The following is a 14,223-nucleotide window of genomic DNA, read 5'->3' on the forward strand; positions in this document are numbered from 1 at the left end:
TTAAATGGATGCCTGATGGGACACATTGGTAATGTTGTCAACTTTGGGAACTAGTTCTGAGAACTATTTTCATTGGAAAAGACTTAACAACACAGGATTTTTAATCTGGTGTAAAATATTACTAGTCTCTCAAGATTCTCAAGCCTCGCTTTAACGTGAGCAATCTGCTTCTCGTTCAAGTAAAGATAAGCAAACACCCATCACCTAAAACACGTCCAGAAGAGATCAACTCATAAAAGCTTTTCATAAGCTGGATAAGAACAAAGTAGGTCACATATAGACCTTAACGCTATTAAAACTCATGCGTTCCGTCGTGTAAACAAGGTCAGGAACTCCAAAAGCAGTTAATGAGATTAAGACATAGCTGTCATAGTGACAACATGGAATCAGCAAGTTACATGCAGGACAGGGGAGGACTTAAGAAGGTGTGTAAACATACAACACTAATTCAGAAAGAGTGTCATTTAACTTGGAACTACAGTGTAACGTTTTATTCTGTCTTTATTCTAATTGATTACATTTGGGCATGTATTTAAACCCCTTGTACTCATTTTGAAAAATCTACTCCTGATAAAAGTTTTATACCTGAAAACCAAAGTTGAACCCAAATGTATATCAAACCCGGTTAATCGCACTAATCTCATTTGGTGATAGCCCAATTGTCATGGAAAGGTGCAATTTAACGACTACTCGTCCATATTGGTACATTGGCTTGAAATTTGCATTTGACTTTTGGAACACTGATCAAAATTAAGAATGAAGTTTGAATCTAAAGTATTACTGTATATTGTATCTATAATATATATATATATATATGTATATATATATATATATATATATATATATATATATATCTATATATATATATACATATACATATATATGTATATATAAAAATATATATGTATCTCTCTCTCTCTCTCTCTCTCTCTCTCTCTCTCTCTCTATATATATATATATATATATATATATATATATATATATATATATATATATATATATATATATATATATATATATATATATAGATAGATATATAGGTAGATATATCCAGAGTTGCCAGTCAAAAAGTTCCACACCTCTTTAACAGAAACAATGAGAGGCATTGTTCAGTCGGTCTACTGTCATTGTCACTCACTAAGACCAATTATAAAAAATAAGATTATTTTTGATTGATACATTTGTGTCTAAGGACATAAAATCCCCTCACAGCCATGCACCTGGGATCCCTTTGTGCTGTTGGGTCAGGGTAGAGTGATCCATGTAATACTGTGTGCAGATACAGGTCAACTGAGCTGCCTTGAAGGCCAGGATTACCCAGCAGCAGTACACGGACAGAAATAGAAAGAGATAGGCCAATAGAAGAGCAGGGATGACACAGGACGAGTAAAGACAGTGGATGGTCCTATTGTCAAATAGTAAAAGGACAGAAGAAGGAGTATCTATACCTGCAGGCTACGGGATGGTTTTCAAGTTTTTCACTTCACAATTCTTCTTTGAAGTCACTCTTTGTTTCCCTGCTTCGGGGGCCACAGCTTGACTGCTGCGCTGGACCTGCTGCGGAAAACTCAGGGCCGGAGGAGGGGCAGCAGGAAGAAACGGGCTGCAGGCAGGTCGAGCAAGAAGCTTGAGCACAGGCTCCGCGGAGTGATGAAGACAGCCAGGCGGGCCAGCAACGTGGAGGTACCCTCCTTCCTCCGCCAGCTGGTCAAAGAGACGGAAAAGATGGTCACCTTCTTTTTTAAAGGGGGGCCCAAGGAAAATGGATTTGAGGAGGAGGAGAATTCTGATGAGGACGACGCGATGCCGAGCCCGTACCTAGATCGTCCCATCATGGAGAAGCATGTGTCGGAGGGGGGTTCTCAGTCGGGGGTGAACTACGCGGAGGCAAGCATGCAGGGGTGGAGGGCTCAGATGGAGGATGCCCACACCTGCATGCCCCAACTGAGAGAAGAGCTGAAAGACTGGGGATACTTTGCCATTTTTGATGGACATGCAGGAAGCACAGTGGCACAGTACTGTTCCAGAAACCTGCTGGATTACATCCTGGCAACAGGTACAGAACAAATAGTGATTAAGTGGATTAATCTAGAGGAAGAACCAGTGTGTCATGCGTTTAAACAAAGTCATCTAACAAACTGAAAACGAACAAGACTTCTCTGTATTGCACTCAAAATGAAGTACTATACTGAATAACTAAGCATAGAAATTGATATGTCGGTCCGATCACAAAGTCCATGAAAGTAGGTGATTAAGAGCAGATTAATAAAAGAAAATCAAACATGGCAAAATGTATATACAATACTAAAAGCTAATACAGTATCCTGTGGGTACACTTTCAAAACAGGAATACTGGATATTGGGATATTTTTCTTTAAATGAAGAAGAAATATATAAAAGCGGGGTCAGGAATAATAAAAAAAAAACAGAGCTTTGACTTTCATTCAGACGGCACGTTTTGTACTTTAGCGCTGTGAACTGGTTAGTTAGACGTACAAGATGAAATAAGATCATCATTACAGTTCTTCATACTGTTAACTATGATGACAAAGCAAAGAAAGTTTTAGACAACTTAAAATGGAACGTTGACGTTCTGACTTAAAATAGTATTTTAACTGTCAGCACCGTTGTGTTATTGCACAATAACACAGATGATGTCTTCTCTGCTGTGTTGGCCTCTAAACAAACAACATGACAGTGTAAAGTGTGAATGTATCTTGAAACCAAATGTTTCTTACTCATTTCCTGTAGGTGGGGTCAAAGCGGTCGAGGACCCCGAGCAGGTGAAGGAGGGGATTCGTGAAGGCTTCCTAGAAATCGATCGCCACATGCACAAACTGGCTCGCCAGGACAACTGGGACCGTAGTGGCACCACGGCAGCAGCTATCATGATGTCACCACGCTACATTTACTTTATCAACTGTGGGGACTCCCGAACGCTGCTCTGCCACAAAGGCCAGGTCGTCTTCTACACAGAGGACCACAAGCCGTTCAACCCCAGAGAAAAGGAGCGCATCCAGAATGCCGGAGGCTCTGTGACCCTCCAGAGGGTCAATGGCTCACTGGCAGTGTCAAGAGCACTTGGGGACTTTGACTTCAAGGAAGTGGACTGGAGGCCGCAGACAGAGCAGCTAGTGTCGCCGGAGCCAGAGGTGTATGAGCTGGAGAGGACGCCCGAAGACGAGTTCCTAATTCTAGCATGTGACGGTGTGTGGGACGCCATTGGTAATGAGGAACTGTGTGCCTTTGTGCACAGCCGTCTGCAGGTATGCGATGACCTGAGGGAGATCTGCACCCAAGTCATTGACCTCTGTCTGTATAAGGTGAGAGATAGACCCCACAACAGCATACAAACAAGGAGCATGACACAAAATTAATGAGATTCAGATTCCAGACAGGAAGAATCAATGCAATGGTAATATTTGTTTTATATTATGTTAATAAATAAAGCGAGGAAGAAGTCATTGATCTGCCATGGCCATAGGGATAGGTATGATTTGTACTTTTGTAATACATATTATTGATTTGATACATGGGTTTCAGTGTTAATAGCACAATTACATTTTGACAAGTAGAAACATTAAGAAACGAAAGCCCATTCTTGACCACCTGGCAAACAGTATTTGACTAAACCATTATGATCATGAAATGATGAAAAGCTCCAGAACAGCAACGAAATGGATTTTGTGGTGGGATTGTTTGAAGTATAAACATGTCTTGTCACAAAAATATTTGTTAAAATGCCATTGAAGAAGCCAGGAATTAAAATAAGATTGAAAACAAATTGGATAAAAAGAAGAAATTATCTAACCAAAGAATATGTATGTAACGGTTAGTTTTCACAGGCATTGAGGTTCGAAAGCCAGCCCTAACCATGACGTAGGCTGAACCATTACAATATATGTCTTAAACGTCCATGTGAATTATATGTTCTGTACCAATCTGCTCTATTTGGAATTGATAAGGATGAAAAGTTCCCTGCCATTATTTTGTGGACATCCCATCCCTCCAAAATCAGCTCAGTGGCTTACAGCGGGTGGCTTTATGGTTGAGAAGCTTTACATTAAGGAGGGGGCGTTGAGGGCAGGTGTAAACCGAGGACAGGGTCTGTGAGGAGATCTTGTTATGTAAGTGGACTTCTCCTGCAGGTCTTCTTAATACTTGTTTGTAACTGCATGTCTGAACACCGATGAGCCCTTAGCCTGCCCTATAAATAGCTGTATTAAAGCATTTTGGGACATGGCATAGGAGGAAAGAAATGCTACACAAGGCTGGGATTAGAACCTGACTGTGTTGATGGCAGCTCTGTGTTACAGCTTTATACACACAGGCTCAGAGGCGTTATCCTGATTGGCTGCTGCTTATTACACCTCAAAAGGCTTACAGTACTGTGCATGTTCAGTAGACACTGAGCCTCATTCCTTGCGTCTCTGACGTCATAACAACAGGCTGGATGTTATAAAACTCCACAGATAGTTTGGCATAGTTTGGTTTTAGTGCACTGCCATTTTCTGTTATTTGTTGGCCACAGACTAAAGTAATGTGTTTGCAATTTAGAAATATCATCATCCGCTATAAGTACTTAACTGAGACATCATAGGAGATTGATATCTTGTCCAAACCAAAATATATCTCCATACTTCAGTCACCTGCAATTTCACCTATTAACAGGTTTATTTTAAGTGATTTCAAGTGGTGGAAGACTGTACTGCATATAAACTTTTGCAGAAGCATTATCACTATAATTGACTTGACGTATCAAAAGTAAAAGAAGACACTGTGCAGATAGAAGGCCCTGTGCAACATAATTATATGTAATGTCGGTGGGTTAAAACCACTCAGTTAACATGTATGAAGCAGTTACATAATTTAACACTTAGTTCAGGGGGAATTAATCTAAACTCTGTATATTTTGCAGTTATGAATATGTGCAGAACAAGACCCAATGTGTAATACATATGCTCGTTATAGGTTTTTCAAAAAGCGTAATCAGTAATTTAGTAACAAAAGCTGTTAAATACCTTAGAATGTAGTTACCTTCCACCTCGGACTACTTCAGTTCAACTTGATTTAAAACTGAAGTTGCAGTGCTTCCTATCAAACCTCTCTCATATGTCTGTCTCCCTCTGCAGGGAAGCTTGGATAACATGAGCATCGTCATTGTCTGCTTCCCCAGCGCCCCCCATGTGTCACAAGAGGCACTGCAGCAGGAGGCAGAGCTGGAGCAACAGATTGACATGAAAGTGGAAGGTGGGTTACTCAAAACCCCCACAACAAAACACTCAAGCCTTTAAACTGCCGATAGCGCTCTTATGTGTAACTCAACTTGTTTGTAAATGTGTTTTGACAATCTCTCTTCACAGAAATTATTCTGAGGATGAGGTCCAGAGACGAGGACCCAGACCTTTTGTATGTAATCAAATTCCTGGCTGCTGAAGAGATACCGGGGCTCCCACCAGGAGGGGGCATCACCAGCAAGTCAGTCCTGTCGCCCCCCAAAACACAGCACACTCACTTTTTAGAGACCAAAACACAAATCCTTTTGACATAATGCCTCTATTTTGTCTCTTTGCAGACGAGATTGTATCATTTCTTCATATCAGAAACACATCATGGCTGTCAAATCTCAGGAGCCTATGGTAAGACACGGGTCACGTGACTTTACATTTCATCAGATGAAGGAAAATAAAACAAAATCAGTGATCATCTTAAATTAATGTGCCTGATTTCCAGTTTTGTAAGGCTGCACCAAATCACTTGTTTTGTTCTTGATTGTCAGTTTTTCAGTTAACTCTTTAATCATTTTGTCTATAAAACAGTCTTTTGAGTTATTGTAAAAATATTTTATTCATTATTGGTAATAATAATAATAATAATAATAATAATAATAATAATAATAATAATAATAATAATAATAATAATGATATTGGGTATAATGATTATAATGATGAAAACTAAAAATAACATATTCAAGAATCTGTTTTTAAATAAACTAAACCATGAGTACGTATGTAGATGTATAATGTTGCTGACATCACTGTCCTGTGACGTTTCAGGACGTCGAACCATCGGATGACTCGAACTAAACCGTTACCATGGAAACAGAATAAGCACCAGCTTCACCATCTCCATGGAGACCAGTTTAACTTAGATGTACACTAAACTAACCAGTTGTTTCTGTGTAACTTTCTCTTTGAGCGTTTGCTTTCAGGCCAGTTAAAGTGGAATTTAAATCCAATAACCACTGTGTTAGTTTTTTTTATTTTTATTTGGACAATATTTTCATTTATTGAGGGAGTATTTATGAATATGTAACCACATGGTGCCTGGTGAGACACTGACCTGTCTGCACAAGCTTCTGTTTAATGCAGCTAACTTCATGACTGTCTGATACGTATGTGTGCAAAAAACTACCTGACTTATTCTACTGCAACAAATCACACAAAAACTCAAATAATATTGCACTCTTCAAAAGAACGACTTGAATGTATTTAATGTACGTGCTCTGCACATGGACTGCATGTGTATCAGAGTTTCACAATGGAACGCAGTATCTCTCAGTAAATCATCTTAAGTTTGCACAATGCTGTCAAGAGGCAAGGGTGATATGGATAGCAATGACTTGTCATCACAAGAACATGAAAGTATGCCACAAGAGAAGAGACACAAAAGGAGGAGGGTCGAGGAGACAGCTGGAGAAAGAGACGGGGCAGTTTGGAGGGCCGTACTCGGGAGAGAGGATGAGATGTTCCAGGAATTCGTACACATGCCTCATTAAACACGGCTGTTTAGAGAGGATGTGTGACTGCGTCACTGTGTCATTTAAAAGTTGTTCTCTTGGAAACAGACTTGTACAGAACACACTAATGGTGTGCTTCAATAATCTGCATCTAAAATGATGGATGGATACTATAAAATGACAGGTCAAGTTCATGTGCTGATGCTGAGCGCTGTGTTTTTGATACATTTTTCATTTGACAATTTTACGTTCGAGACATCTATCTCATTTATATCTCATTTACAGAGGATTTATTGAGAGTTACAGTAGCTAAGCTGTAATTTGAGTATTGATTTATCTGTGGATTCATTTCTCAACAAACAGTTTTCAAAGCCCATTATTATGTCCTCAAGTTGTTTGTTTTGTCTAACCAATAGTCCAATTTACAAAGGCGCTATAGTTAGACCAGATAAAAGACAAAAAAGCTTTTCAAATTTTCATTTTTTTGACATTGTTTAGCTAAAAAAAAATTGTCAAATGAATAATCAGTTATCAAGATAGTTGCCAATCAATCCCCACGCGCACACAAAAAAAATAAAAACATTGTGGGCTTTTGTCTGAAACCGAATATTCAATTAAAGTTAAGATTTTTCAGTGTCTTGAAATATGGATGCTTAGTTTGAATATAAAATCCTGTATTCCATTCACACATACACACCCAAATAAAGGTGTGTTGGACAGCAAAACAGAGATAAATAAATCACAGCAACGTTATACCTTAGTCTAGCTAAGGTATTAACAATGAAATAAAGATGGTTTAAGTCAAAGTCAAGAACACGAGGGACCTTAACGGCGCTCTAGAGCAGTCATGTGTTCTTCACAATGTGTTGCGAGGGTGTGGTGAGGCTCTGCACCTCTGTATGAATTGACTGAGCAAAGCTTTTATTGGCCAGAGTCCTTCTCACCTCCTCACAAGTCAGATCACTAAAATATTTAACTCCGTAAAGCTCAGTTCAGCTGGGAACACTCGTGGACAAAGACAAGAGGAAGAAGAGGTGGAAGAGAAGAAAAGGACAGGAAAGCTCGGACAGACAATGTGAGTAATGACTGACCGTGTTTGAGTAATATTTAGATAAAGATAGAGAGATCGGTGTTGCACCAGAACATGATGGTGCTGGGATATAAAGACATACCAGTGGCAGAGGGCTCTTAAACTAGCAAATGTTATCAGGTACAGCTTGTATCTACTTTATGTCAGTATTTCATAGGAACTAACAGAAATGTAATCGCATTTTTGTCATTTTATATCTAAGGAGTTTTCAAATGGTTTTATGAGCCTAAAAGATGTTAAATGGTCTCAATCCAAATATTTCTTTTACTAAGATGGTGCCTCGCTGACATCAGCTAAAAGAAACATATTGAGGAACGTTAAAATTTTTTTTAAAAATCCACACATTTTCCATAGAATTAAGCAGTCAAATCCAAATGACATATACAAGGTTGTATTTGTTTATTTATCTATATAAGTCTCATTATACATTGTTCTATTTGTTTGTACAGTGTCATGTAAAGTAAGGGGTTAATTTGATGTTGTTAAATCATTTCTTTGATTTACTTATGTGATTTGCTTTGGGAAACAAAAATAGTTGGGTTGGCTTCTAGTGTATTTAATATATTTAAGATTGCCTGTGTGTGTGTGTGTGTGTGTGTGTGTGTGTGTGTGTGTGTGTGTGTGTGTGTGTGTGTGTGTGTGTGTGTATGTGTGTGCACTTTTTTTTGTTATCCCTGTGATGCATTCTAATCTTTGGCAGAAACAAATATTAGATTATATTATAACAAAACAAAGAAACTACAAAAGAGAGTTTTCCTCTTAAAATGTGTATTTTTACTGGCCAATCAGAAGCCTGCGATGCCCTTACCTGATCTCTACACGGCAGCGCAGTTAATTGTCTTGATTGAAACACCTGTGTAAAACAGGTAGTAGTAGTAGCAGAGAAGTTGTGTGCAGGTAGAGGTAATGGCAGAGCTGCGCGCGGAGTGTGTGTGCACTGCAGTGTAGAAACGTTGCATCCTGCAGCAGCGTTTCCGTCCGGCGTCAACATGGATGAAACTGAGGAGGTATCTTAAACCAAACTGAACTTCAACACAGCGACAGTTGACCAACTCTGTAACACTTCAGTGTCTGCATGCTTACCCGCGCTAGAATGAAGCCCTTTAATCTAACCGTGTCCCCCTCCTGCAGCCGAGCAGGATGCCTCTGAACGCAGGAGCCTCCGGATACGGCAGCGCGGCGGGCCCCGGGCTGTCGGCCAGCGCGGGCGGCTCGGAGTCGGCCCCGCTGCTCATCCCGGAGCCTGACCCGGAGCCTGACCCGGAGCCTGTCCAGCAGTGGCAGCCCCTCACCAAGGAGGAGCTGGAGGTCGCCGCGGGGGGTCCTGGGTGGAGGAAGGCGCGTTGTTACCTCGTGCTGCTCTTCTGGCTGGCCTGGCTGGCCATGCTCGCCGTCGCCATCGCCATCATAGTGCTGAGCCCGCGGCCGGTCGCGCCGTCGCTCGAGTGGTGGCAGAAGTCTCTGTTCTACCAGCTGCAGCCCGACCTGCTCACGGAGAAGCAAGCCGGCAGGTCAGGGAGCGTCAATGGTGAGCAGATGCTGCTACCATGAGGGACATGCATCTGCATTCTGGTGGCCACTAAAGTTTTCTTTGTATGGGGAGATGAAAGAGCCTTAATGTCTCATTTAAGGGCGTGATTAATTTTCTGAGGGGCCTTATGCAAAATATGAGCTGCAGGCCCCCTATTGGTTCTCTCCATTTTCTTTCTATGTTATTTATGCAGTTTAATATGCTCGAATACAAACTAGTTCCATATTTACTGTGTGGCAATTTGATTAAATCCATTGATTATAAGAAATGTGTAAAATGTAAAGACAAAACTTGTTGACACGGATTATCCTCAGGGACTTTAATTGAGGTGGATGATGCTGCAGCTTTAATTATACCTATTCCCAAACATATTTCAATTAGGTGAATGCGATCTAGTTTGGGCTGTCCGGCTCCAGATAAATTGCCCACTTAATAGCCTGGTTACAGCTTGCTTGCTCAAATTGTTTATTGGTGGAGATCCAGTTATTTCAGTGAATATTAGCTTGTGGATATTAATCTGAGAGCTACGTTGACACTGTATGAGACATTCTTTAACAACCTTTGACAACTTTGGGTCAAGTTTCTTGATTACTGAAAATATTTATTGGATTCCAAAGTGTCATACTTTGCATTAAAAAAAGTGGTCCTTTCTCAGACAAAGTGGTTTTCCATCCTAACGGTGTGTAGAAATCACAGCATTAATATTGCAGGCTACCACATTCTTGCAATGCAACTAACTTTAGAAAAGTGATTACAAGAGCCCTGGTATGTGGTTGTTTTGACCTTCAGGGTAATGTACCAACTAAAAGATGTTAACAGTTGTGCATGGAAAACTAAGTATGCTGTTTTAATTTCTCTCCAGCGCTGTGTGAGCAGCTGCCCTACCTCAGGTCTCTGGGTATAGATGCTCTAATCCTGCAGGGTCTGTTTGACAAGAAGGCCTCTCCTTTGACCCTCAATGGCACTGGTGAAATATTTGGGACTTTGTCTCAGATCCAGCATCTGCTTGCAGAAAGCAACAAAGCAGGTGAGTGGTCTTCCTTTTGTTAAACAGCCGACATATGTGAACTTTATTAACTTTTTATTGGGCCTGCAGATCTCAAAGTGGTGTTGGACGTCTGTGAAGGGGATCTGGTGGGGCCTCAGGATGTAGCAGAAAACGCGGACAACACATCAAAACTTGCAGCTAAAGTACATGTAAAATATTCTCTGGGCATGCTACCTAAACATGTTGAGTTCTCAGTGACTGGATTAAAACAAATATCACTATACTTTCCACAGCATGCACTTCGGTTCTGGCTGGAGCAGGGTGCGGCAGGCTTTGCGATCTGTGACACAGATGTAGCGTATTTAGGAGAGGTAAAATGTTGCTCGCACACAGTTTGATTTCTAACAAGCCAAGTTCCCACAAATTTACCCCCAAAAAATATGTATATTTCAGACACTCCTGGAGTGGAAAGGTGTCTTCAAAGAATTCAGCAGTGAGGAGAAGGAGAGGTATTGTTAAACACATTGTTTTAACAAAAAATAATAATAAAAAAGCAATGTCTAAAATGAAGTTCAATGTGCTCGTCTCTTCAGAATTTTGGTGGTAAAACAGACGAAAGAGGTTTTGCCGCCTCTAAAATCCTTCAGCCAGGGCAATGTTACTCTTGTGGATATGGTCATGAGGTCAATTCTTCCGTCTTCACGACACCTCCTGTCTGCTAAGAAAGTCGCTGATGCCATAGAGACACTTCTGAAAACAAATCTAGAAGACATATGGCCCAGTTGGATAGTAAGACGAGCTATCAATTTTCAAAATAGTTGCAGATACATTTTCGGTTGCTCGATTTATCATTCCAGCACTAACTGAACTAGATACATTTACTATTTTCTGCAGGTTGGAGGTAAAGCGTCCCTTGACTTGAAGGAATTACTCCTGGTGTTGGTGATGACTCTGCCAGGCTCACCTGTCGTACAGTATGACGAAGACATCGTCCAAGCAAAGGTGAAGTCCTGCCACAGACATTTTGAGTCCATAATTAGTCCTTAAGTTCACATAACCAAATGAAGCTTTTCTGTCTCTCAGAATGTGTCTTTGAAAGTCAGCTCGTCGCAGAGCGACACAAACCAATCATCAGACACCCACACAGTAAGCAATAAAGACAGATGTCCTTGTTGAACTATAGTATTTCCCTAGTCCATTCGAATATTAAGTTAAAGACACAAAGCCTTGGTCGGGTAGGTTACTGTCTGACAATTCTCTCTACCCTGCTCTCCCTTAGGACGGCGAGAAGCGTTCAGTTGCAGCTCTCTTCTCCACCCTCAGTCACTCCAGAGCCAGAGAAGAAGCCCTTTTGTTTGGCAACTTTACTTTCCTCCCCTTCAATTCTTCCACCGACTCTTCCTCATCTAACTCCACGCTTCCCTCTCCACCCGCCCCGATCCTAGCCTTCCTTCGCTCCTGGGGTTGTGTCCACTTCCTCATTCTGCTCAACGTCGGGCCTGAGCCTCACACCCTGGATCCCTCCCAGGCCCCGAGCCTGCCCAAAGCTGGAGTATTTGTGGCTAACACAAGAATGGACCGCATGGGTTCGACATCTCTGGACAGATTGCAACTGCGGCCCCATGAAGCCATTGTCATCAAACTGTTCGAGCCAGGAAGCTACTCGTAGAGCTCAGAGCAGTCAATTGTGAGGAGATTTAACTATCTGGATTTGTTTTCCTCTCAGAGGGATAAATGTCCGACAATTGTTTATTTTTTTACAGTTCTCTTAACTGAAAATATGCATGTGGGTCAGGGACTGCTTAAAATGTATTAAACAAAGACTAAAATGAACTCAAGCGTTTACTTCTTTCCCCACAGTACAAAAGCAAACTTTTTTTTTTACATTAAAGAAATCATTTGAAATGGCATGATTCATTTTTAATTGCAGCTTTTGTTGAACAAACCATGCTGCACTAGGGTTAAAATAAGTCAGCCAATTGTCTGAACTGATAAAACAAACCGCATTTTGAGCTGCATCATACTTACTCTTGCATGTTCAATATTCTCTCTATTTCTCCATTCTCCAGCAAATTAAGGTTTGCAACTGCTTTGATTGACTTGATCTTTTCTGTCACTGACAAGTAGTTGCCTGAGGAGGAAAGATTAGCAATGCACATCCAGTGTTGTAAATGTGTACATCAATAACCACACAGTGGTGCTCCAGGCCCAGACACTGCGCTGCTCTTCAAACTACAAATGTTGCATGAGACTTTCAGGTCAGTGGTTAACTGTTTTTTTCATTTCTAAAGGTACTACATGGAACATCTATATTGATACAAAGAAATGAGTGTTTACATAAGTCATCAGTCTTGTAGTATGTTATGGTATGTGATATCTTTATTTCCCAATGTACAACCTTTCACTTTTAGAGAAAAACATTTAAGTTATGCATCATTTTACAATTGGATGCCATCAAAATTTTAATGTAAAACCATCGACTCTGAAATCAAATTCATTCTAAACACAAGTGTGCCCTCGAAACAAGATATTTCAGGCTTTGCCCTCAAATATGGCATGCTAAATGTTCTTCAATCTACATATCACATTCACATGTAAGAGTACAATGTAAAGTCATTCTGACCACTTTTACTTCTTTCTGACCTTAATGATTTTATAATTGTGTAACTTGATGCTTCTTTTATAATGGTTTCATACAGTAACATCTCTCTAAATGGCCACCGTGTTATAAAACGGAGCCCTGCACGTCATAAATGTTCCTCTGTCTTCAACGTTAATGTTAGGGGTGATAACACAAAAACTAGGACTGTTGAACATCAAATCAGCATAAACATTTCTCTTTGGGAACATACACAGACATAAGTTGTGTAACTGTTTTTATCGTATATAACAAACACGTTTATGTATTTTTTCATTCATTTAGATGGATGTACAACTTAAATATCCTCAAAGACCAAATGTGCAAGTGGTAACGTGTCTGTTCTACCTCAGGTCATGCATGAGTATTTAAAGATTATAACAGCAAAAAGTTACTCTGCAACACAGCAAAAAAAAAAAAAAAAATTCACTGCATAAACTAAAATAGCACAACTGTAACCACAACATTATACACGGTGAAAAGGCATAAATACACTACATCTAAATGCAGTTAAAGTCATAACATCAAGCTAAGTCTCACAGAGCTTTCTCGCAGCAGCACAGACAAGCATCATGGGTAGTTTGGAAATCAGTGACAATGTTAATGAGGAAAGCGCATGTTCATGCAATAAAGTGACATCAACTAGACATGAATATTAATGAACCTTTTACCAACTCTCAACCCTCTAACGCAGACTGGTCAATCATAGCGCATCATTTGTAAGGTTACATTTTCTACGTAAATCTCTACGTAAAAACATTACCAGGTTGCGTTAACGCATCATTAATTAGCATTAACACCTCTATGCTACACTAGCAACGGAAGGTATACTGAATGAATACACATACTGTTTTTGCATTCTGATTATTGTAACGGTGAATTCAGAACTACCCGGCTTCATAGAAAAAGTGTTCATTGTGCTCTGACTCGATCACCAGTGCGCTGATTCACTTTTACTCTGATCTTTAGGCTTCTTTCTTTATTTGTTTAACTCTTTTTCAGCTGCTGAACCAGTTAGACATCCTGGATATTTCCTTTAAACCCATATTGTAAACATTTCTGCTTTTCACTGAAATCTCTTTTTTCTTCTTTTTTTGAAAATTAGATAACATTCATTCAGGGAGTGCAGTTAGTGACAGTGTGGGCTCCATGGTACCTCTGACAGCGTCACGGACTAGCGACAGGTGGCGGGTTTTAGCGGAGGATGAACTACTCCTATTTTGATACTAAAATGGCC

The 14,223-nt window shown here is 40.2% G+C and overlaps 2 protein-coding genes across 2 annotated transcripts; both read left to right on the forward strand.

Annotated features, from left to right (window-relative positions):
• Positions 1-1,650: 1,650 nt before the first annotated feature.
• ppm1na (protein phosphatase, Mg2+/Mn2+ dependent, 1Na (putative)) lies at positions 1,651-6,108 on the forward strand. The gene is made up of 6 exons (XM_068584972.1): positions 1,651-2,056; positions 2,752-3,323; positions 5,133-5,250; positions 5,364-5,478; positions 5,576-5,639; positions 6,057-6,108. Exons 1-6 carry the CDS (start codon positions 1,651-1,653, stop codon positions 6,084-6,086), a joined length of 1,305 nt encoding a protein of 434 aa, XP_068441073.1. The 3' UTR covers positions 6,087-6,108.
• A 2,861-nt stretch (positions 6,109-8,969) lies between these two features.
• On the forward strand, positions 8,970-12,017 carry si:dkey-202g17.3 (amino acid transporter heavy chain SLC3A2). Its single transcript, XM_068585917.1, has 9 exons — positions 8,970-9,357; positions 10,223-10,387; positions 10,457-10,551; positions 10,642-10,740; positions 10,802-10,857; positions 10,942-11,137; positions 11,243-11,350; positions 11,432-11,494; positions 11,628-12,017. Exons 1-9 carry the CDS (start codon positions 8,970-8,972, stop codon positions 12,015-12,017), a joined length of 1,560 nt encoding a protein of 519 aa, XP_068442018.1.
• Positions 12,018-14,223: the final 2,206 nt, after the last annotated feature.

Source organism: Clinocottus analis, unplaced genomic scaffold, assembly GCF_023055335.1.
Source record: "Clinocottus analis isolate CAN_PGR_092001 unplaced genomic scaffold, fCliAna1.0.p SCAF_2, whole genome shotgun sequence".
In the NCBI taxonomy this organism is placed as follows: domain Eukaryota; kingdom Metazoa; phylum Chordata; class Actinopteri; order Perciformes; family Cottidae; genus Clinocottus; species Clinocottus analis.